The sequence below is a fragment of the Peromyscus leucopus genome, chromosome 8b (genome assembly GCF_004664715.2).
Source record: "Peromyscus leucopus breed LL Stock chromosome 8b, UCI_PerLeu_2.1, whole genome shotgun sequence".
Lineage (NCBI taxonomy): Eukaryota > Metazoa > Chordata > Mammalia > Rodentia > Cricetidae > Peromyscus > Peromyscus leucopus.
Window position 1 is genome coordinate 88758225 of NC_051086.1, and position 21887 is coordinate 88780111.

Sequence of the window (21887 nt, forward strand, 5' to 3'; positions counted from 1 at the left end):
ACAAGTCAGCCATTTTGACCTTAATACAGAAAATGGGCTAATCTTTCTCTCTCAAGGTTGTTGTGAGGGTTAAATTAATGCACACAGGGCTAAAGGTGTAGCTCAGTGGTTGAGCATTTGCCAAGAACATGGGCAAGAGCCTGGGTTCCATTCCCTTGCAATGCCAACTACCTTCAGAAGAGCATAGAAAGTCTTGAAATGTCACGGCACATCTCATACCTTACAGAAAGCATGCAAGACGTCTAGTGGCCTGCCTTAGCACATCCCACTGAGGAGTGTTTTTGGCAATATCTGTTCCTTCCTATTTACATCTTTCTCCCAACTGTCCTCTAACTGGGAACACATTGTCAGTTTCTATGTAAGATGTCATTTAGTCATTGTGATACCCCAGGAAGTTGTTGCTTCTCTGTTACCTTACATAGCCAAGTGCAGAAAGCTTACATAGACCAAGTGCTCTGCCCAAAGTCACACAGCAAGTGGCTAGCTGTGCCGAGATTGAACCCTGTCTAGTTTGTGAGACTCCTGGGTGACTTCTTTGCCCCTGCCTCCTTCTTCCCGTTCAGCAGGCCCGTCTCCACCCAGCAGCTGGAACCTCTGATTCCTTCACTGTCTCTTACCTCCATAGATGCAGCACAGTGTGTCCTCAACTCTTGTTGTCTGAGTTTTCCTGTGCTCACTTCTCTAGCTTTCTCGGGCTGCCTGTGGCCAGAGGTCTTGGGGTGCCGTTGTTAGCTGGGTCCTAACCTTACAGCCTTTGCTGTCACCCTGTCCTGCAGTGAATGTTTCGGTGGATGGCGCTGGTTTTTCTTGCTGGCTTTCCCCTTCCCGTGTGCCCCCTCTGTGCTCATTGCAAGTGCTCTTTTGCAGATCTCTGGCTTCTTGCACTTCACCCAGGCCTGTGAGATTCCCTGACCCCTCTCTGTCAGCATGGGACGGGAAGAAGAGCAGCCTGGAATTGGCCACTCTGGGCATTTCATGGGCAGCATGGATGAGCTGGAGGAGGATGAGAACTCAGGTGGTTGCCTCCCTCTGGGACTCCTCATTAGGAGAAGACTGAAGGGAGGATGGGAGCTGAAGACAGACTTCAGCCAGCATGTTCTGGTCAATGCAGGAAAGCTCTGGAGATTGGAGGTAGGGCAAGATCAGAGGTCTGCTTTGACATCACAATAGCTTCCAGGCCAGGTAGAGTTTGCAGTTCAAAATGCCTCTGAGCTGAGAGAGGTCATCCGGTGTTCTTGCCCTCAAAGAGCACAGCACCAAGAGATAGACACTTGGTTAATTTTCATAGCGAACATTGATAGGTCGGGATAAATAAAGACCATAACACTCTTTGGTCTGAACTCTGGATGGGTCAGTTCATCCCAATTGTGCCAAAGTCCTGGGGTTCACTGAGCCTTCTGGAATCTGGGTTACTGATAAAGGTTTGTGAACCCAGGGTACTATGTCACTGTGAGAGGTTGTGCAAGCTGCCTTAAAGAAAGACGTGGGTTGGTTTCTCAGCTGGTCCTCAGCAGGCTTCAAAGGGAGAGTAAGCATATCTCAACCCCAAGATCTGAAGTTCAGAGGGACCTGGCCTAGCTCTCTGAGGCCTCAAAGGGGCTGCATTTGGGGTCTGAGTGTCTAGAGCCAGATGGCCCTGAAGTCTGGTGTTGGGAAGAGGGTGCAGAAATGATCAGGGTCAGGGCAGGGAGGGTATGGCCACAGACAGGCTCCCGCAGAACCCTGCCCCTTCCCAATGTCTTCCCTAAAGGTTCGCATGTTTGGAGATGGTGGTCCTGCAGCCTGTGAGCAAGACTATGGGGGAAGCCATCAGAGTGAGTCCTGGGGAGGTTGAGGGTGAGCATGGACTACACTGAGCAGCAGGGGCTGATGAGGCTAGCAGGTGTCTGAGGAACATCTGTCCTGGGGAAATGGCAAGCTAGGGATAACCACTAAGGTTCCAAGGAATCATGCCAGCCCCCACCAAGGACTTCACCTATGACTTGGAGAAACTACACAGCCAGCCATGTAGAACCAAAGGCACTATATGCGGAAAGGTGGTAACAGACAAAGATGGAGGACGGGCCTGTCAAACAAGGACTTCCTGGAGGAGGCCTGGGTGCCACACAGCGCCCCAGAGTCACCTTTCTCTCTTCCTGCATTCTTGAGTCATGTGTTTTCAAAAGCAGTGGCTAGGAAAGTTTCTAGGAGACATGAGGGCTTTGAACCCAGGAAAAGACCTTGCAGGCAGGAAGACAGCATGAAAGGGGGTGTGGAGGTTGGACTGAGATAGGTCTGGCAGGAAAATGGGAAGAGTCTATCCTGGCCCGGCCCAAGGGGAGCAGCCCTCTGCTTCAGCCCTGGATAGAGTCAGTACAGGCCTACAGGCCAAGGTAGGGAACTGCTGGGGTCTTGCTCCACTCCCAAGAGAGCGTCTTGGACTCCCCCAACTCGCTGGGCTTCCCTGGGCTACTCTTGCTCTGCTTGAGTATTTAGGGGTAGCTATCTGGCCAGGAGCAGGGAGCCCCTCCTCTCCCTGGGAAGAGGGAAGAGAGTAGTGGCCGTAGCCATCTCTAGGGTCCATAGGAGGATAGTGTCAATGCTACCTGAGCCCTTGACAACAGACGGCAGACTCTTGTGGACCCATAAGTGAGCACATGCAGGCCTGGATCTCCCAGCCTGAGCATGTGGGAAGAGGGTACCAGCCGGAGTCAGGAACACTCTGGAGCCTGCCAGGCTAGTGAGCTGGTCAACACGTCCTAGCTGAGCCACTCAGCCCAGGAGCCAGGATCCCAGAGTTAGGGTAGAGCTGGGGGGAGGGGATGTACTCCTTGCCCTCCACCCCTGCACAGCGCCCACCCTGTGTGTCCCTGATGCTGCTCCTCCCGGAGTTACATGGGCCTGTGAACCCAAGAAGCTGGGGGAGCTTGTCTTCAGAGCTAGGCTAAAGGCTGAGTTAGTTTTTCTCCCCCCCCTCTCTCTTTCTCTCTCCTTCCTTCTCTTCTTCTCCCCCTTTCATCTCCTCTCTCTCTCTCTCTCTCTCTCTCTCTCTCTCTCTCTCTCTCTCCAAAATGTAGTTCTTAAGCACTGGTATTATACTCTCACACTTTAGTATAAAAAGCCAGGCCACTGGTGCTAACGCCTTATTGTGACTTGCAGCTGAGGAGACTGAATTTCAGGCCAGGAAAACTGCCTTTTAAAGGGAGGATCCTCATCTCCCTAATCAAGGTCCCATTTCCCAGTCTTCCCAGCTACCCAGAAGGCTCGAGGAAGGCACTGAGAGACCTCCTTCCTGAACATCCAGAACCTTGTGTTTTGTGTCCCCCGTACCTCAGGCACTGGCCACAACAACGGCTGGTTTTGCTTCCTAGAAACCTTCTCATGACCAGGCAGAAACTCCCAGGAAATGTGGAGCATATCGCACACCTGCCATGGTCATCCTGGGTGACAAATATTATATGAATTCCATGGGCATCAGACCTTCCTTCCCCATCAGATTCTGCAATATTCCCAGGAATCACCTGATGATTTGGTCCAGATGAGAAGGCATCTCCTGACATGTCATGGTCCCAGAGATGTCGGTCTGTATCCAGCCAAAGCCTGAGGAGATGCTTGTAATTCCAGATGTTCAGAGGCCAAGAATCCCTCTGCACAGGACTGGCTTTGGGGACCCTCTATGGCCACTATGCCACCTGAGCGATGCCTGCCAGGAACCAAGATCTCTCTTCACAGGCTTCCATCTGTGCAGAGGGTGGGGCAGGGTGTGGGAGTGTTTCCTCTGCAGATGTTGAACCAGCGACTCTAAATCAGGAGACCGTTGAGATGTAAAATGCTATCAGTATGACTAGCTGCCACTGCCCACTCGGCCCCGCCAGCATCTCCCTCATGCCCTATTCAGCTCACAGGAAGTGTAGAGACAAAGCCCACAGCCGGGCCAGGCTCTTTTCTCTCTAAAGAGGGACCAGAGTGGGGAACTGGATCAGCATGAGTTCCAGGTAGGAGGTTGTGGCCAGCTCCATTCCCTGGGGTTAGGCTTCTGGGCTATGAGATTAAAGTTATGGAGGGAGCAGGGAGAGGAGCCAGGGAGAGGCATAAGAAGTGGTCCTGTGCCTGTGGGTGGGCCCTCCATGAAGGATGCTTGGTGAATGAAGGAATGAGACATCATGGGAGGGAAGGCCAGAAAGAGCTGTGGCACAGGTGGGAAGGGGTACCCACCAATTAGGCTTCGAAGTACAGATGTCTTCATGAGGGAATCTGCAAGCTGACCCAGGAGCCTCAGAAAAAGGTGTCCAAGAATGAAGATGCCCAAGAGGGCATGACAAAGCTGGGGTGAGAAGCCTGAGGCGGCTGTTGGAAACTCTCTCTTAAGAGGGGCTGGCCAGTGTCCAGGCATGTACTGCCCCCACAGAGCTGCCCCCTGCTGGAGAGAGGAGAGAGAAGGGGGGGGATAATGTGTGTGCAGGTGTGGGAGTGTACACACGGGTGTGGGAGTGTACAGACAGGTGTGGGAGTGTACACACGGGTGAGGGAGTGTGCTGAGGCTCAGACAGGGCCAGGACGGGGACCCAAGGTGCTCAAGCTGGAAGCACAAAGGGGGCATTGACCATGCAAACGGCCCTACAGCGGAAGCCGTTATCAGGAGCATCTAATGGGCTCTGCAGGGCTGAGACCAAGGCCCCAGGCAGTTCAGGCTCTCCTGCTTCTCGGCAGCAGCCTGCACTTGGCATGGGCCCTGGTACCAGGCTCAACTCCTTGTCCCTCCAACCAAGAGTCCAGATGCCCTGACATTATTCTAATGCTATGGGTACCACCTGCCTCTCCCCATCCCACCTAGCCACCCACATCCTTGGACAGCCTCCACTGGAACCCACAGATCATCTGGAGCAGAAACAGCTGGAAGAACAGCTGTCTTCCCTAGGCTGGAATGTCCCTGCCTCCCTCTCCAGCTGGCAAGACGAACCTGGCCAAGGTCAGGCAGTCACACAAACAGAGAGCTCCTCAGCTACCTTTTGTTCTTGAGGCAGCCAGGCTGATTCAAAACTTTCTTCTTTTTCTGGCTCCTCGAGCTGTTAGAGAGTTTAGATGACTCTTTAGTTCAACCAAGTTCCCTCTAGGTTGTGAGCTTCTGGAAGGCAGGATCATGTCCTTATATCCATCAGTTGGTGCTTAATAACAAAACACTTCACCTGGAGCTTACTGTGTGCAGGGGACCATTCTAGGAATTCCCCAAACATTGGCTGGCATGATCTCATCAACAATCCTGAGAGACAGAGACTGCTACTGTCTTCATCTCGTAGACCAGGTACCCAGAGGCACAGGGCCTTGCCAGGGTGTATACTTGTGTATGAAATGGAATGAGTCCAGGGATGACATCCTTGAGGTCACCTCTGAATGAGAGGAAAGCCTGGGACCAGACTACTCAAGGCAGAATGGTTTGGGGGACATGAGGTCTTGGGGTTCTCCACACTGGAGTACTGGTTAGTGTTCCACTTCTTTTGGGTGGTGTTGAATGTCCCCTGGGGTTCATCATTAGCTTTCTATTGCTTCCTGAAGGGACATTATGACGGGACAGCTTTAACCAGACCTGTGGATGGGAAGGTGTAAAAGGAGGAGGGGCAGGAAGGGCCAGCAGTGGACAGAGGAGATTTGGTTGGTCTTGCCGAAGAGTGAAAGCCGAGGATGTCTCATCCTGTCGGCTTCTTATCTATCACCAGCTGAGTACAAGGGACCGTGGACCCAGGCTGTGACCCAGGGGACACAGCACACTGGCGATGAAGAGAAGGAAGCTGCTCACCTCGGTTGTTGTTTTGTAAGGAAAAAGAGAGGTCAGGAATTGGGGTGGTGGTAGGAAAGAGTGGGGAGTCTCGTTGGGCCAGAGCACGGTTGTGGTCCCAGCGGCTCAGGGGCGTGGAGTCAGGCAGAAGTCCTAAGGATCTGCTGTCCCCACTGTCCTAAAGGCCACTTAGCAAGCTCATAAGCTCCACCTCCTCTGTCATCTCTATCCTGGTCACGGGTAACATTGTGACCTGTGTGTGAGTTTCTGGTTGTCACAGAGCAGTGTCGTCCTTACAAACCCCTTTAGTCTCTGTTTCTTCGGTTCTCTGTTTCACTCCCAAGTGTCTCAGTTAACATGTGGTTTATTGGAAGGTGGGGTCCTTGAACCCAGGGTGCCAGATACCATACCAGCTGGCCACTGAAAAGGCTGTAATCTGCAATGCTCAGGATTCTTATGAGTTGGAAAAACTTTCCACATCTGATGTGTTTATCTATTCTTTATCAATGAAAAAAAAAAAAAAACAGCAAGTCACATATTGAGGTAAGAACCTGAATGATCAGAGAAGCAATGGAGAAGCCACCAATGACCTCCTTTCTCTTCTGTTCTTCCATCCCAAAGCCTGAGAACCTCTCTCAGCCATGCCTTACCACTTCCTGTCTCTTATCTGCCCTCAGTCCTCCAAAACCTCTATGATTAATTTTGGTCAGCTAGTGGCTAGCTCTGCCCTCTGACTCAAAGCAAACTTGATTATGAGAATGCTATCAAAATATCACACAACACACATCAGGTGCGATGGAACAGGTGAGCAGAGGAGACCTTACTAGCCCTGGTAAGGAAATAGCCAAGCTGTTCCCCATTTGCTGTGGTAGTGCTATTTCTTCAAAGATACTGTTTTCCAAACTGCAACATGGGAAGCATATAAAAGGGACACCGAGCCAGGCGGTGGTGGCGCACGCCTTTAATCCCAGCCCTCAGAGGCAGAGCCAGGCAGATCTCTGTGAGTTCGAGCCCAGCCTGGTCTACAGAGCAAGATCCAGGACAGGCACCAAAACTACACAGAGAAAATTGTCTTAAAAAAAAAAAAAGAAAGAAAGAAAAGAAAAGAAACAGTCTTTCGTCAGGTGGTGGCGGCGCATGCCTTTAATCCCAACACTCAGGAGGCAGAGTCAGGCAGATCTCTGTGAGTTCGAGGCCAGCCTGGGCTACAGAGTGAGTTCCAGGAGAGGTGCAAAGCTACACAGAGAAACCCTGTCTCTAAAAACCAAAAACAAAAAAATTTACAAAAGCGACACCGAGTCCTAGGAGCCCTCCTAGGGCTTGTGAGAACCCCATGAAAATGCTGGGGAACCTTTTCTGAAAGCAGCTCTGGGTAGACTGGGGCCCAGTGAGGCCCGAGGCCTCTGTGTGCTTGGCTGCCTTTCCTGACCATTAATCGCTACTAAGTGTCATTACCACTAATAAAATTAACGGACTTTATACTGGACTTCTGGAGCCATCAATCTCAGGGCCCATTACATGAAATTAGAGAGGCAGGTGCCTGTTGATGAGTGGGAGAGCGTTTGCCGAGCCACAGCCTCAGCCTGGAGAATTCGGTTACTCTACAGCCAGGCCTAACATGTGCTGACAAAGGCCAGCGACCTCAGGGAGACTGGGCAACTCCCAGCCAAGACTCCACAGTGTAAGTGTGTCCGGCAAGAGCAGGGCGAGCCGTGGGAAGACTCTGGGACCTAGGCCAGAAGTATTCCCTGCATCCTGCCTTGCACTCTCCCCTCTGCTGGTCCCAAAGCGTTTGGTTCCTTCTTCTCCCTCCTTGGCTCAGCTTCCTCTGTTTCTTTTCTGGGTCTCAGGCCCAGCCATGCAAGGAGAGAAAGCAAGAGAAATCAAGAGCGTGCTCTCATTATCCAAATTCTAAATTCCCAGGGAAAAGACTGGCTGGTTTAGATAGGGTCATCAACTCATCACTGATCCAATCGGCAGACCAGAGCAGCTGAGTTCCAGGCCAGCCTGGTCATGTGAAATACAGTTATGGATGGGGACCATATGGCAACCATGATAGAAAGAACGAGTGGCCGAAAACCCAATCACATGTCCATAGTATTTTGAAGTCCTCAGTAATAGGTACTCAAAAACTGACATGTGTATATGTATATGTACCACAACAATATAATGAATGCAATATTTTAATGCATTATATATTATAGCATATAATATCATAATGGTAAAATAATATCTATTCCTTTAATTAGTTTTTTTTTTTAATATTGAGAGTCAAACCTAACTCATGCTGCATAAGCACTCTACCACTGAGCTGAGCTACAGTCTTACTCTGTAGTTTAGGATGACTAATGTGGACCATGCCCAGATTAAAAATGTTTTTGCTCACGGTGGTGGTGGCACATGCCTTTAATCCCAGCACTTGGGAGACAGAGGTGAGTGGATCTCTGAGTTCAAGGCCAGCCTGGTCTACAGAGTGAGAGTGAGTTCTAGGACAGCCGAAGCTATACACAGAAAACCTGTCTTGGAAAAAAAAAAAAAAAAAAAAAAAGGACCCAGAGCTAAATTCAGGCAAGAACCCTATCAACTGGGCTACATTCCCAGACCTAACTCGTGTGTGTGTGTGTGTGTGTGTGTGTGTGTGTGTGTGTGTGTGTGTGCATATGAGTGCATATTTGTGTGTGTGAGTGTGGGCAGATGTGTACTACAGTGTGTACATGGAGTCAGAAGACAACCTTGGGCTGTGGTCTTTGCCCCCACTGTGTTTGAGCCAGGGTCTCTGTTATTCGCTGCTGTGTGTGCCAGGCTAACTGGCTGTAGCAGTCTCCTGCCTCCACCTCCCATCTCACTGTAAGGAACACTGGGGTGACAGACGCGTGCTACCATGCCTGCCTCCACAAGGGTTCAGAGACTTGAACTCAGGTCCTCATGCTTCCATGGCAAACACTTTTACTTACTGAACCACTTCCCCAGCCCTCTAGAATTATGATTTTTTTTAATGAATATGAATCAGGTTTTAAAGGATGTGTCGCCCCATTGGCCAAAATGCCCATCCTTAGCAGGCTTTTGTCGAGTGTGTCAGTCTGCATCTATCTACAGGGGAAGTCCTACTTTCTGAAACAGGAATTGTGTGAGCCAGTTACCTCTCACACCAGCCCTGGGTGTGAAGAAGAGAAACTTTCAGAGGCTACAGGAGCTGTGTTCCCAGTAGCCTGGAGCTGCCCTCCAACACTGGAAACCATTTAAGGTGGGGCCTCGCCAGCAGGACCTGACCTCAGGCTCTGCTCCTTGCCTGCCCAGGGTCAAGCTCCAAGGGTTTCCTGCCAGGCTGCAGGGAGGGGTCTGGGTATAGGCCTGGTGGACTGGAAACTTTCCCATTTGCCCCCTGATTAATGTTTAACGGGCCCCTGCCCTCACCGTGTCTGGGAGGGGAGCCGGGTCCAGGCCGGGCTCGAGGGCGCCGATAGCATCTGTCTGTGCTCAATGTTTCGGAGATATGCTCCACGCCGGGTTGGGCACACCTGATAGACTTGGAATCTACAGGGGCACCTGGGACCTCGCCAGGACCCCCACCTTCCAACGAGGCTTCCTATTTCTCAGGCAGACAGAGAGGCGATGGCATCTGGCCAAATGTCCTGACTGAGGCAGGTGACTCAAACTGTAGAGCTGTGCCCTCGACTCTGTGGGATAAGGGCCTCTCTGACCCCTCAGGGTTTGGCCCCAGGACTTAGCAGCACGTGAGCAAAGGTGGCAAGTGCCACATCCAGGTGGGTATGTTGACAGCCCCCATCTGGTCCCACCTTGGCTCTTTTACCCTGGCTGAGAGCCTGCCGCTTCAAGAAGGGAGCTGCTTTCTCTAGCTCGGGTCTGACAAGGATGTCTCTTCCATCCACGTGGGGTACACCAGGGTGGGGGACAATAAACATTTGTCACTGTCACAGGGAGGTTCAGGGAGAAGGAACGGTTCTCATTCTGGACCACATTGCCACTAACCTGCCATGCCTGCCATCTGAACCACTTGTCACCTCCACACAAAGCCGCCGACACCTGGCAGGGCAAAGGGAGACACTGGCGACTTAGAATATAAGGCAGCTTGCAAGAGGAGAGAAGGAAATGCCAGCCAGCAGGAAGGCAAGACTGCCTGGCCAGCCTGTGCTTTCTCTGCAATCCCCACAGCACCTCTGGGAGGCGAGGGTGTTAGTGTTCGTGATGCCAAGGAGGGAGCCAAGGCTTCAAGGTTGTGGTTAGGACTTGGCAGGGTTATGGTTAGAATTTGGCAGCCTTATTATAGGATCGATGGCTTTGGATACAGATCATGAAGTCTGGGATTTGAGACTCTCTCCCTCCCTCCCTCCTGTCTCTTTCCATCCCTCTGTTCCTCCTCCTCCTTCTTCCTTTTTCCCAAGCTTCTATTTGTACCAGGCACCCAATAACCAGATGGTTGATGATCTACCTGGGATCCGGGAAACAAGCTAGACTGGCATGGGCTTACTCGGGCAGCAACAGAACACAAGGGAGAGAGGGAGCCAGGGACCTTGGCTGGCTGTTTAGTCTGCACCTCCTGTGCTTAACCCTGGTAGCAAGGTGGCACTCCCCTCCAGGAAGTGACCGATGCTACATATAACATCTCCCACACTTGCCTGAGCACAACAACTGCTCAGGGAATGTGGCAAAAGTACAGATTGCCAGGCCCTGCTCCGGAGCTATAGAAACTCAGTGCAGGCTTGGAAATGTGCGTTTGTCTGAAACAGATCTTGCTGTGTAGCCCAGGCTGGCCCTGCACTCACAGCATTCTCTTGCCTTAGACCCCACCAAGTGCAAAGATCACAGGCATGTGCCACCACACTCAGCCTGGCTCTGTATTTCTAAGCACTCAGGATGACTTTCCTAGTTGGGCAAATTGGCAAACTAGGATAGATAAGAACAGACTAGAATCCGGAGAACTTGGGTTTGGGGTCCTACACCAATCCTTGCTACGTAAGTACCTTGATCTTCTCCTCTGTAAGATGGGGGCATAAGCCCTATGAGACTGGACTGCCGTCCATGGGGGTAAACATGCGAAGACAACCTCTTGCCGTCCCTGTGGGATGAGCTTTGGCCCTCCACAGGCAGGCAGGACCCCAAGCTTACCGTCTCCCTTCTCACCCTCTCCAGCCTGACAGGGCGTGATGTCCTGACACCCTTCCCGGGCCTGGGCACAGCCGCAGCCCCGGCCCAGGCTGGTGCCCACCTGAAGCAGTGTGACCTGCTGAAGCTGTCCCGGAGGCAGAAGCAGCTCTGCAGGAGGGAGCCTGGCCTGGCTGAGACCCTGAGGGACGCGGCACACCTGGGGCTGCTGGAATGCCAGTTCCAGTTCAGGCAGGAACGCTGGAATTGCAGCCTGGAGGGGAGGACCGGCCTGCTCCAGAGAGGTGGGGAGGATGGCAGGGAGGACGCTGAGGGAGGAGGAGGACAAGGAAAGCCAGCACGGAGGGAGGGAGGGAGGGAGGGAGGGAGGGAGGAAGAGAGGGGGAGGGAGGAAGAGGACTGGCGGGAGGTTGTGGGTGGTGAAGAGGTTATGCCCAGGCCTCATTGTGCTGACTACCTGGGCACGGTTCCAAGTGAGAAGAGACCTGGGGTGTTAGTAAGGTCTGTTGAAGGCTCGTGATTTGGGGAGACAGAGGACCAAAGATAACACAAGAGAGAAAATGACAAAGCATTCCTGGAAGAGAGTCACAGAGGAGGTGGGTGGCCTCAACCACCTACTAAGTGGTCCAAATGTGCAAGTCAGGCAGATTCCTTTGTCCATGCGTTCATCTGTCACCGTTCATCACATCTGTTGATGCGTCATTCTCTCCCTCCCTTCCCACCTGACTCCTCCTCCTTCCTCATCCTTCTCCTGTCCCATCCATCTGCTGAGCATCCACAGAGGCTCACAGTGAGCTAGGCGCTATGCAAGGGGCCAGAGGCACAGGCTGAATGTGACCCAGTTGCCCTTGGAAAGTGCACCTTCTAGAAAGAGAAAATGGGCCATGGCATGACTTCATTGCCATGTGGAAGGGACCATAGGCACTTTTACGGTTGTTGTTATTCCTTTGGGGAGACTAGGTCTCTGTAGCCCAGGCTGGCCTGGAACTCCCTATGTGAACTGTTTCAAATGCTCAGCAGTCGTCCTGTCTCAATCTCCCAAGTTCTGGAAGTGTAGGTGTGAGCCACTCACCTGGCTTGGATCTCCAGTGGGGAATTTTTATAGAAGTGGCCAGCCCCCCGCCCCCCAGGCCAGCTGCTCTCTGTCGCAGGGAGGGTCGGAGACAGAGCTAGTGGCCTGCTTTTCTTTCTTTTCAGCTGTCACCAGTGCCCCAGATACTCTGAGAGTAGAGGACTCGGGGAGGCCTGGTTGGGTCACCTTCCAGTAGTGTGAGCACAGCGGTTGTCCCAGTGTGGGGTTGATGTCAGGCAGGACCCCCAAGACCATTCTGTCTTTGGGTCACCTACAGACGGTGGCAGAGGACATTTGAGAAACATGAGACAGCTTAGAACTCCATAGAAACAGGTTGTTCAACTTGTCGCATAAGCACTTGAAGTCAAGATGACTGTTTAGCTTTAGCTCAGACCTGTCCATGTGCCCAGGCCACTTTTTGCATAAGTTACTGAGATTAGCAGCTCTGTCCTCTGAGAACTGGGCACGTGCTTCGGGGTAAATCTGGAGGCTGAGTCGGAGGGACAGGCAATGGGAAGGCCTTACACAGCCGTGACCTTAGGCTCACTCTCCCCCACCCTACCCACGGTCCACCCCACATGCCTCCTACCTTCAAAGGGCTGCAGGAACTCCCTCTCCTCCCGCACAGGCTTCAAGGAGACAGCCTTCCTGTATGCGGTGTCTGCAGCTGCCCTCACGCATGCGCTGGCCCGGGCCTGCAGTGCGGGGCGCATGGAGCGTTGCACCTGCGATGATTCCCCAGGCCTGGAGAGCCGGCAGGCCTGGCAGTGGGGGGTGTGTGGTGACAATCTGAAGTACAGCACCAAGTTCCTAAGCAACTTCCTGGGGCCCAAGAGAGGAAGCAAGGACCTGCGAGCCCGAGCCGACGCCCACAACACCCACGTGGGCATCAAGGTGAGTGAATACCCTCCCTACTGCCCAAAGTGCCATGCCAGGCAGGGTGCATCCACGGCAGGCCAGCGTCCTGCCCTCAACACACGGATGTCCCAGGATGAACTTCGGGTCCCCTTCAGTGAACCTTCTCTGCACATTACTGGGCACGGGGGCACAGACTCCCAGGCATCAGTACAGTGGAGCCAGGCTTGGCTCCATGCCTCAATAAAGAAGGAAAGGGGTGTTGGAAAGACGTCTCCATTTCATCAGCAAAGCACCAGCATCATTTGATGACTTCAATATGACAACCACTGGGCCTCCTCCATTTTGTAAGGAGAAGAGAGAGGAGGCCCGGAGAGGGACGGGACTTAGCTGAGGTCACACGGCCATGACAGAACTGAGAGTAATAAGCCTCTAGGTCTACTGGGGTGAGGAGGGAGGGAGGGACCAGAGCTTCATTTCTATCAGGAAACCGGGCTGCCGTGTGCAGTTGGTGCAGGCTGTACGCTGCCTGGGCTGAGATCTGACCCATGCTGCCTTCGCCCAGGAGCGCACTGCCTGGAGGAAGGAAAGCTTCTTCTTAGTACACACGAAGGTACCTTGAGGGTCTCAGGTCATTGTTTGTCACCTTCTCATGAGCCTTCCTGCCCCCTCGTTCCGTTGACACTCCTTGGCAGAACTGGCATGTGGGACAGACTCAGACCACTGACAGACCTCCGCTCCGCTCTTCTCCGCAGGCTGTGAAGAGTGGTCTGAGAACTACCTGCAAGTGCCACGGCGTGTCAGGCTCCTGTGCCGTGCGTACCTGTTGGAAACAGCTGTCCCCGTTTCGTGAGACCGGCCAGGTGCTGAAGCTACGCTACGACACCGCCGTCAAGGTATCCAGTGCCACCAATGAGGCTTTGGGCCGTCTGGAGCTATGGGCGCCTGCTAAGCCAGGTGGGCCCGCTAAGGGCCTGGCACCTCGCCCCGGGGACCTGGTCTACATGGAAGACTCTCCCAGCTTCTGCCGGCCCAGCAAGTACTCCCCAGGCACGGCGGGCAGGGTGTGTTCTCGGGACGCAAGCTGCAGCAGCCTCTGCTGCGGGCGAGGCTACGACACCCAGAGCCGCATGGTGGCTTTCTCCTGCCACTGCCAGGTGCAGTGGTGCTGCTATGTGGAGTGCCAGCAGTGCGCGCAGCAGGAGCTTGTGTACACCTGCAAGCGCTAGGCCTCCGCCAGCTGAGACGGTGGTACTGCGTGGTACTGCCATGCCGGGGCTCTCACCGCCCACGACTCCGGCAAGCACTTCCCTGCCGATGTACAGGCCACGCCACGCACGAAGGTGTGCCACTCAGTTCTCTTCCCCAGCGGATCGTTGGCCCGCCTTCTGCCTTCCTCCCCATCCAGCAGAGAGAAACAAAGCCCTGCCTCTGAGTCCCAGGATCACCAATCTGGCTGAGGACGTGGGGCAGCAAACAGACTGAGGAAAAGAGAGGGAAATACATGAGGATCAGGGTAGGGCAGGAGCGATACTGTGCCGGAAGAGAGAAAGAAACACCTTCCTGTCTCAAGGCCAACAAAAGCTGGGAGGATACGGAAGAGGAAGGCAGAACCAGCTAGAGTGTGTGTGTGTGTGTGCGCTCGTGCGTGCGTGCTTGTGTGTGTGTAGCATCCAACTGAGCATGGCCAATTTGTGTGGCTCCACTCTGATGGCAGAGAGCTCTGGGCACCACATGCCTGTCCTGCTTTTGGTGGGGGGCACTTGGCGCACTGGAGACTGTTCAGAATGTTTATTGGGAGCAAGGAGAACTTTTTAGGCGTGGGTGGATCAGGTCACAGAGCCCATGCCCTGAAGTCTTGTGTCCTGGTACTCAAGGCTGCCTCTTTGTCTCCTTCTCTTGAGAGCGGAGTCCGTCGTCCCCCCCCCCAGCCACTCAGCTCTGCTCAGTGAGACCCCTAATGTACATAAGAAGGGTGCAGGAGCTGGTCTTCACGTGGGACTCTGATAATGCAAATAGGGTTGAGTGGGGGAGACAGGGGCCCTTTCTCTTTTCCTTGGTGGCCAAAGAACCTTTAATTACAGCCCAGAGGAGGAGAGGCAGTGTCCTGATGCCTGGAAGAGATATGGTATTGAAACATCACTCTGGAGTGTGTTCTGCCAATTCCTTGTGACCAGGTCTCCCTGGGCTGCGAGGCCCCCATACGTGTTAGTAACACAGAATGGTTGACGCATGAGCCACATGTCTGCTTACTTCCCAGCTCTCTGGATGCTTATGCAGGCTTTTGCCCTGGCTAAGTCTTTGCTAAGCCTGTCTCCTCAGTGATCCTGTTCCTTTACTAGTGGCCCCTTCACTTGGGCTCCTACCAGAGGAATAGAATGACTGCTGATGGATCAAGTGGCCATTTTTAATGTCCCCACCGAGGCCCCCTGTGAAAGAAAGAAATCAGTGCACAGGTACAGGCTTATACAGATGTGCACACACACAGCCTGGCCAGGCACAGGCTCCCCGTGAAGCCTCGCACATCTCTCCAGCCCAGGACAAAAACCTCACTGGGGTCACTCTGCTGGAGGCTGTATGCTTCCCCAGAGCAGGGCCCAAGACCAGCCAGGAGGAAGTGACCTCTTTTGGGAAGCCTGTGGCCACTTGGCTGGCTGTGCTGAGTCCTCCTATAAGCTTCCTTCTGTTCTGGACCCTGTCGGGGTTACTATCCCTCTACGGGAACAGGAAGCTTCGGAATCAGTGGATGCTCAGCGGACATCACCCACACCAGCTCCAGGAAGGAGGCTGTACGGCCCAGAGGGGGCCACCCTATCTTCGGTGGCTCAGGCCAGCGTGAGGATGCTGGAAGGATCTTTGATGGCAGAAGCTCCAAGGAGGAGCCACAGTGACCTGAGAGCCTTCCCTGGAATGACTTTGCTGACTAACTAAAGAAGCCTGCCCACAGCTTGGCACGAGGGGAAACAGACTGAAGGTTGGCTTTCTACTTCCCTGCTGAAGGCTGACTTGTTCCTTGGTAACCTGAGGCATCCTTCTCTCCTGTGGCCCCTACTCCTGCTCTCCCTGGAGGCTACACAGGCAAGAAGGGATCCCGCAGCACTTTGGGGACTAGAACCCTCTGACCCACAACCATACCACCTAGTTAGGAGGGCTGGGGGTGCAGAAGGGTCAAAGTTGGACTTGAAGCCTAGGCTGTGGCTGGCCATTAACCCTGGTGCCCCAGGGCACGCTCAGTCTGGCCCTCTCCCTCTTTTCTTTCTCCAAGGCCCATCTCTTCCTATTCCCCCTAAAACCCACCGCAGTCCTGCTGGGGCCCCTCAGACTAGAACTTTAAGGGAGATGTTCACAGGGTATTTCTGCCTACCTCATACATATAGTTTTTAGAAAATAATTTATATAGCTAAGATATATGGGAAAGTATTTATGTTATTTATATAGCTTTTCTGTTTCTTGGGCACCATTATGTGGGGTTCATGTGTTTACCCAGAAGCCTCTGGGGAAACACAGCTGAGTCTGCCAGGGGCGTCAAGGAGCTGGATACCAGGTAGATGAGGGAGGTCACAGCTCCTGTGTCTCATGGAAGTCCATCCTGGAGCTCTGGAGCACACATCCCTCCTGAAATGACCCCGTGAGACTGAGCAGAATCTTTCTTGTGAAAGATTCTCTGCCTCTGGGCCCCAGGGGCATTTCTGTTCTGTCCGAAGGGTTTTTCTCCTAAAGGACAAAAAGGATGGGCACTTTCCATTTTTACAAACACTTTTCCCTGCTTTCCCTTGATTTTCCCATTTTCCCTGTGTGGTTAGGTTAGGTGAGGCCAAACTACTGTACCCATTTTCCAGTTTTGGCCCAGAGACAGAGGCCTGTGCTCAAAGTCACACAGGAGAAGAGTGAGGGGATACCGACTTGAACATGTCCCAGGAATGGGGGGAGTGGACCAACTCTAAACCTGAGAGCCAAGTCATCGCTCTCACTCCGAACCTAGAAACTAAGCGAGGTCCTTGCTGTGTGTGACCCTGGCCTTCCCCTTGGATGGCACGCTAGTTTCTCCAGCAAGCAGAGTCTCAGGTCTCAGAACTGGGACTTCCTGAGAAGCCTGGAGAGACAACGACTCCATGGAGGTCACTCTTGGGAGTCCTGCAGCCCACCTCACCCAAGATGACCAGGCTGTAGCACCCAGCCCATGGGTGAGTTTTGTTTGCCTTCTTTTGTGTTTTTGCCTTTTAAAGATGAATTGTTTCCCACTGGATTTTGAATTTTTTCTTTGAAAATCAGTTGCACTGGCAAATGGGACTTATACCCTGACCTGGCTGCAGTGGGAGCCACACCAGACAGAATGCATGGGGATCCCCAACTGGCCCAGCGTCTACTGCCCTTTCTCAAGTCATATATGCTCCCATCTGGCTTCCATGGGCATGCAGAGCATGGCCCCTGGCCTAGACAAAGTCGGCTGTTCCGGCACCCTCGGCTGTCTAACAGGCGGATGACCGCAGACTGTGCCAGCCCTGAAGATCACGTCTTGTTCTCCAGTGTCCTCTCTCAACGACCATGAACTTCCAGTGCTTTCTGTCTGAGCACACAGGAGAACCGCTACAGAAGCCCATCTTTGTCAAGTGCTGCCACACATCCATCTCACCTCCCAGTGGTTACTTAGGGAGCTCCTAATGAATGCCAGGGAGACACTCTGGGTGGAAGGATGCCGCAGTGCTTAAGAGCAAATCCCAGCCTCATGGGGCTGACGTGCCGGAGAGCAGAAAGCTAGCAAACCAATAAACTATGCACTGGTTATTTGTGCTTCTTTTTCATTGGTGTGTGTGTGTGTGTGTGCTTTCATGAGTGTGTACAAGTGTATGTGGGTGTGGGTATGCACGCATGTGGAGAGTCTAGATGCCCTCCCCTTTTGTTTTGTTTTGTCTAAGTTTTTCCCTTCCCTGGGGTTCACCAAGTAGTCCAGGCTTGCTGCCCCGCCCCCCAGTGCTGGAATTACCAGTGTGCACCACCACCAAGCCTGGCTATTTTATGTGGGTTCTGGGAAGTGAACTCAGGCCCTGGATTTGCAAGATAAACACTCTATTGACTGAGCTATCTCCCCAGCCCTATTTGTAATCTTTTTGTCCTGGTTTGTTGCAACATCTTACCCAGTAGACGCTGCTTCCACCTGCACTGGCTAAAGAATAAAGGCTGAAAGATAGGAATGCTTCTCATGGCCACCAGCAGGCAGTAGTGCCAGGCTCAACACGGATCTGCCAGCCTCCAAAACAGGGGTTCTTTCCTCCTGACATTTCCGCGTCTCCTCTAGGTAGGGCAGGAACGCACCCCTTGTTATGAATTCTGGGTAGACTGAGGCCTAGAGTAAGGTCATCATCCAGCCCCGGTTGCCCATCAAATCAGACGAGGCTGAACATATTCGCAGAGGCCCCACTGTGTGGCCTGCCACATGGGAAGGATGTGAATAGTGTAAAGCAAAGCGGGAGTCTTCAGGGGCTTGTGACCTGGAAGGACAGACAAGAAGTACAGCCACTCGATGGTTTGGGCCCTTTCTGCATCAGCTCCGTACCCTCTGCTTCCGGTGTACCGCTTTCCCGGCCCAGGCTGGACCGCCACCGCTTCCTGGGGATCCAGTGCAAGGGAGGTGGAAGCAGCGAGTCGAGTCGGGGCAAGGGGAGCAAACAGTTCTTTTCTCCCAGCTCAGACCTGCCCTGTCCCAGCTCTTCAGGCCTGCTGAAGGCTACGTTGTCTCACCTGGGGTCCTCAGGGAGGGAGACAGCCCCGAGAGTACCCATGTTTCCCCCTGTATCCCGTTCCAACATGTCGGAGGCCCTGTGCTCTTGGGCATGGATTCCAGCTGGTTCCGAGCAAATGACAGAAGGCTCCACACACAGCAGCAGGCTTCAGTTTGTGCAAGGCTTTATCACTTTCTCGCTTGAGCCCCACCTGGTGCCTGGCCTCTTCCCTCTTCACAGCCAGGGGAAGCGAGGCTGGAATGGTTACCTGGTGCACAGAGGTCTGTCCCTTCTGCCTCTCGAGAGGCAGACTCGGTGCTCTTTGTTACCTGTGTCCTTTCGGCCCCTACGTTGCGGAATTGGGGTGCATGATGTGAAATTCCTAGAGAGTCAATAAGGAAATCATGTTAAATATAAAACAACAAAACACTTAGTCTTGGCTGGGGAGATGGCTCAGTGAATGAGAGCATTTGCTGCGCAGGCATAAGGACCTGAGCTCTAACCCTAGTACCCACTTACGAGTTAGACATGCCTGCATGTGTCTGAAACCCTAGTATTGGTGGGGGGGGGGCGGCAGGAGCGGGAGATAGGCGGATCCTGGGTTTCACTATCCAACTAGCCTAGCTGAATGGTGATTGTGGTTCAGCAAGAGACCCTATCTTGAAACAACAGGCAGGAGAGAGTGATAGAGGAAGACAGCTGATCTCCCCCTCTGGCCCCCACACTCACATGTGTCCACACACCTGTACATACAGACACACACCAAAACAAATAAATATTCAGACACCCACATACCCACCCCACATGCTTGTGTGTGTGTGTGTGTGTGTGTGTGTGTGTGTGTTTGCATATTCATTCACTTATTTGTAAATTCACAGTCGTTAGGACACTCCAGTAGTTACAGCTCCCCTAAGACCAACAGAAGCCCAAGCCATCAACACATCTGATAGCTGTGATGCCATCTAGGATACCATTTTTTATGGGATACCATTTTTTTATGGTCACACTTTTTTCAAGTGTCCTTTACAACACTTTTCCTGTTCATGGGTACACTCACAACTCGGTGTGGTGTTTCTGCAGTCTGTACTCTAGAACGCACTCCCTGCCTGCTTGTTCCCAGTGATGCTGATAATTCTCCCACGTATCAACACTCAAGCTGCATGTCTCCATCGTCCAGCAGGGGTTTGTGATTGTCTCCTAGACCATGATTCAGGCTAACTTTTTCCGAGAGGCTGTGTGGGTGGTGTGTGCTCTTCCCTGTCCATGTTGTCAGCGGCCACAGCGGATGCTCCGGTCCATGGCTGGCGATGCTCACTCTCATCTCTTGACCGTGTGGCGTCTGCCAGACAGAGGCTCCCAGGGAGAAGCCACTATTTTCCCTTCGAAGTTCACAACTCCTCTGTGGAGTGGCAGCTCAAGATGGTGGGACTATTTGGTTGCCTGGCAACATTTTTTTTTTCAACTATTACATTGTTGTAGATAGAGAGTTAGCTCAGTGGTTAAGAGCACTTGCTATTATGGAGGACCCGGGTTTGGTTCCCAGCACCCACATAGTGCAATTCGCAACAGCCTACAACTCCAGCTCCAGGGGATCCCACACATCTCTGGCCTCTGAGGGTACTTGCATACATATGGTGCACATACAGACAAGCAAGCACATATGCATACACATAAATAAAGATAAATCATTAAGATTACACTTCTTCGTTGGTGTGTAGTGTGATGGACGTATGTGGAGGCCAGAGGACCACTTACAGGGGTTGGCTCTCTCCTTCCACCATGTGGATCTTCGGAATCAAACTTGGGCCATCAGGCTTGACAACAAGTGTGTTTACCAATGGAGCCATCTTGGTGGCTACCAATGATATTTTTTTTACACAATATGCACAAATGTGCACATGCATATGCATTTGGAGGCCAGAGGACAACTCAAATGTCATTCCTTAAAAGTTGTTTTTTTTTAGACTGGGTCTCACCAAGTAAGCCAGGCTGGCTAGTCGCCAAGTCACCAGAGATCTTCCAGCACTGGAATGGCCAGCACACGCCACTGTCCCTGGCGTTTCAAATGTGGGTTCTGGGTATTGAACTCAGGCCTTCATGCTCACCCAGCCTCCTCCCCAGCCCTTAGTTGATGGTTTGTATAGAAGAGCTTTTCATTCTCTCCTTCTCAAGTGACAGTCTGCTTCATCTTCACAGTCAACCTGTGGGGTAAAAACCATCACTCCCATTTTACAGATTTAAAAAACTGAGGTCCAGGGAGCCTGAAGTATTTCTTGATTGAGTTGTCAGGGCCAAGATTCAGGGCTTCCTAGTGCCTGGAGTTGGGCCCATTCCCTCTGGAATCTCCTCAGATTCTCAGATGACTGGACAGGACAAGGAGAATTCCCTGTGGGATTCCAATAACAGGTGCAGAAGATGAAAAAGCAACTGGGATGGTGAGGCAAGGACATAGCTCCTTGAACCTACGAGCCAAGCTTGCTCTCAATCAGCCCCTCCCCACGTCGGTGCCCATCCTCACTGTCCCCAAGGACCCTGCCCTTGCCAGCCCTTGCTATGGTTTGCAATTTGTGGAGCGCTACCATGGTGACCTTAAATCCTGAAGATGCACAGAACAGTCTCACATGCTCCATTTCCAGCTGGGGGAAGTACTGATAGTTACTCTAGGGTGTGTGCAGTCAATAGACAGGACATGCCTGTTAGAGACTGAATTTAGAAAGGTTTCGTGCCTTTGCAGGGCCCCACAGTGAAGAGCAGAGACTTATCATTAATGCAGAGATGGCTGAGCCAAGGCCCGGAGCACAGACAGGGCACTGGGGAGCTGCAAGCGCTCCGCATGGTTGATAGCACCTCTCTCCACCCCTGCAGGGCTCCTCTCCTCCTCTCTGCTCTGCATACCTGCCGAGCCCCGGCTGGCTGCCTCCTAAGTGTCTCATTCTCCCACCCCACCGCCATCCTTCCTAAGTGCCCAGGGGCTATGGGGCCCATGTTTCTCCCTGACTTTCTCAGGCCCATTAGTGTGTTTAGGCTGGAGCTGGCACAAGGGAACCAAGCCAGACCCCCATATACACACTAGCCTTCACCCCCCCCCCCCCCAAAGAGTGGCTAGTTGAGAGATAAGAGTTAGTCAGATGCATGGCAGACCCGGCCTAGCGTCCGGATTCCTGCCTGACTGTCTGAACAAGTCCAGGGCAGCCAAGGCCCTGGAGAGTGAACGGTAGCCCCGGGTCTCACCACCCTTCCTCAGCAGCCCCTCCCAAGGCTGACAGCCTCTAATCTCAGCTGTCTTCATGCAGCCATGCAGCCAGCCCTCTGAGCCTGAGGTCACCTGATGCCGACACATTTTAATTCACAAACTGATTTCTGC

The 21887-nt window shown here is 52.8% G+C and overlaps 1 protein-coding gene across 1 annotated transcript; it reads left to right on the forward strand.

Annotated features, from left to right (window-relative positions):
* Positions 1 to 4584: 4584 nt before the first annotated feature.
* Positions 4585 to 17588, forward strand: Wnt9b (Wnt family member 9B). The gene is made up of 5 exons (XM_028882545.2): positions 4585 to 4714; positions 4814 to 4948; positions 10813 to 11160; positions 12577 to 12842; positions 13559 to 17588. The coding sequence occupies exons 1-5, from the start codon at positions 4585 to 4587 to the stop codon at positions 14030 to 14032; spliced, it is 1353 nt and encodes a 450-aa protein (XP_028738378.1). The 3' UTR covers positions 14033 to 17588.
* The last annotated feature ends 4299 nt before the right edge of the window (positions 17589 to 21887 follow it).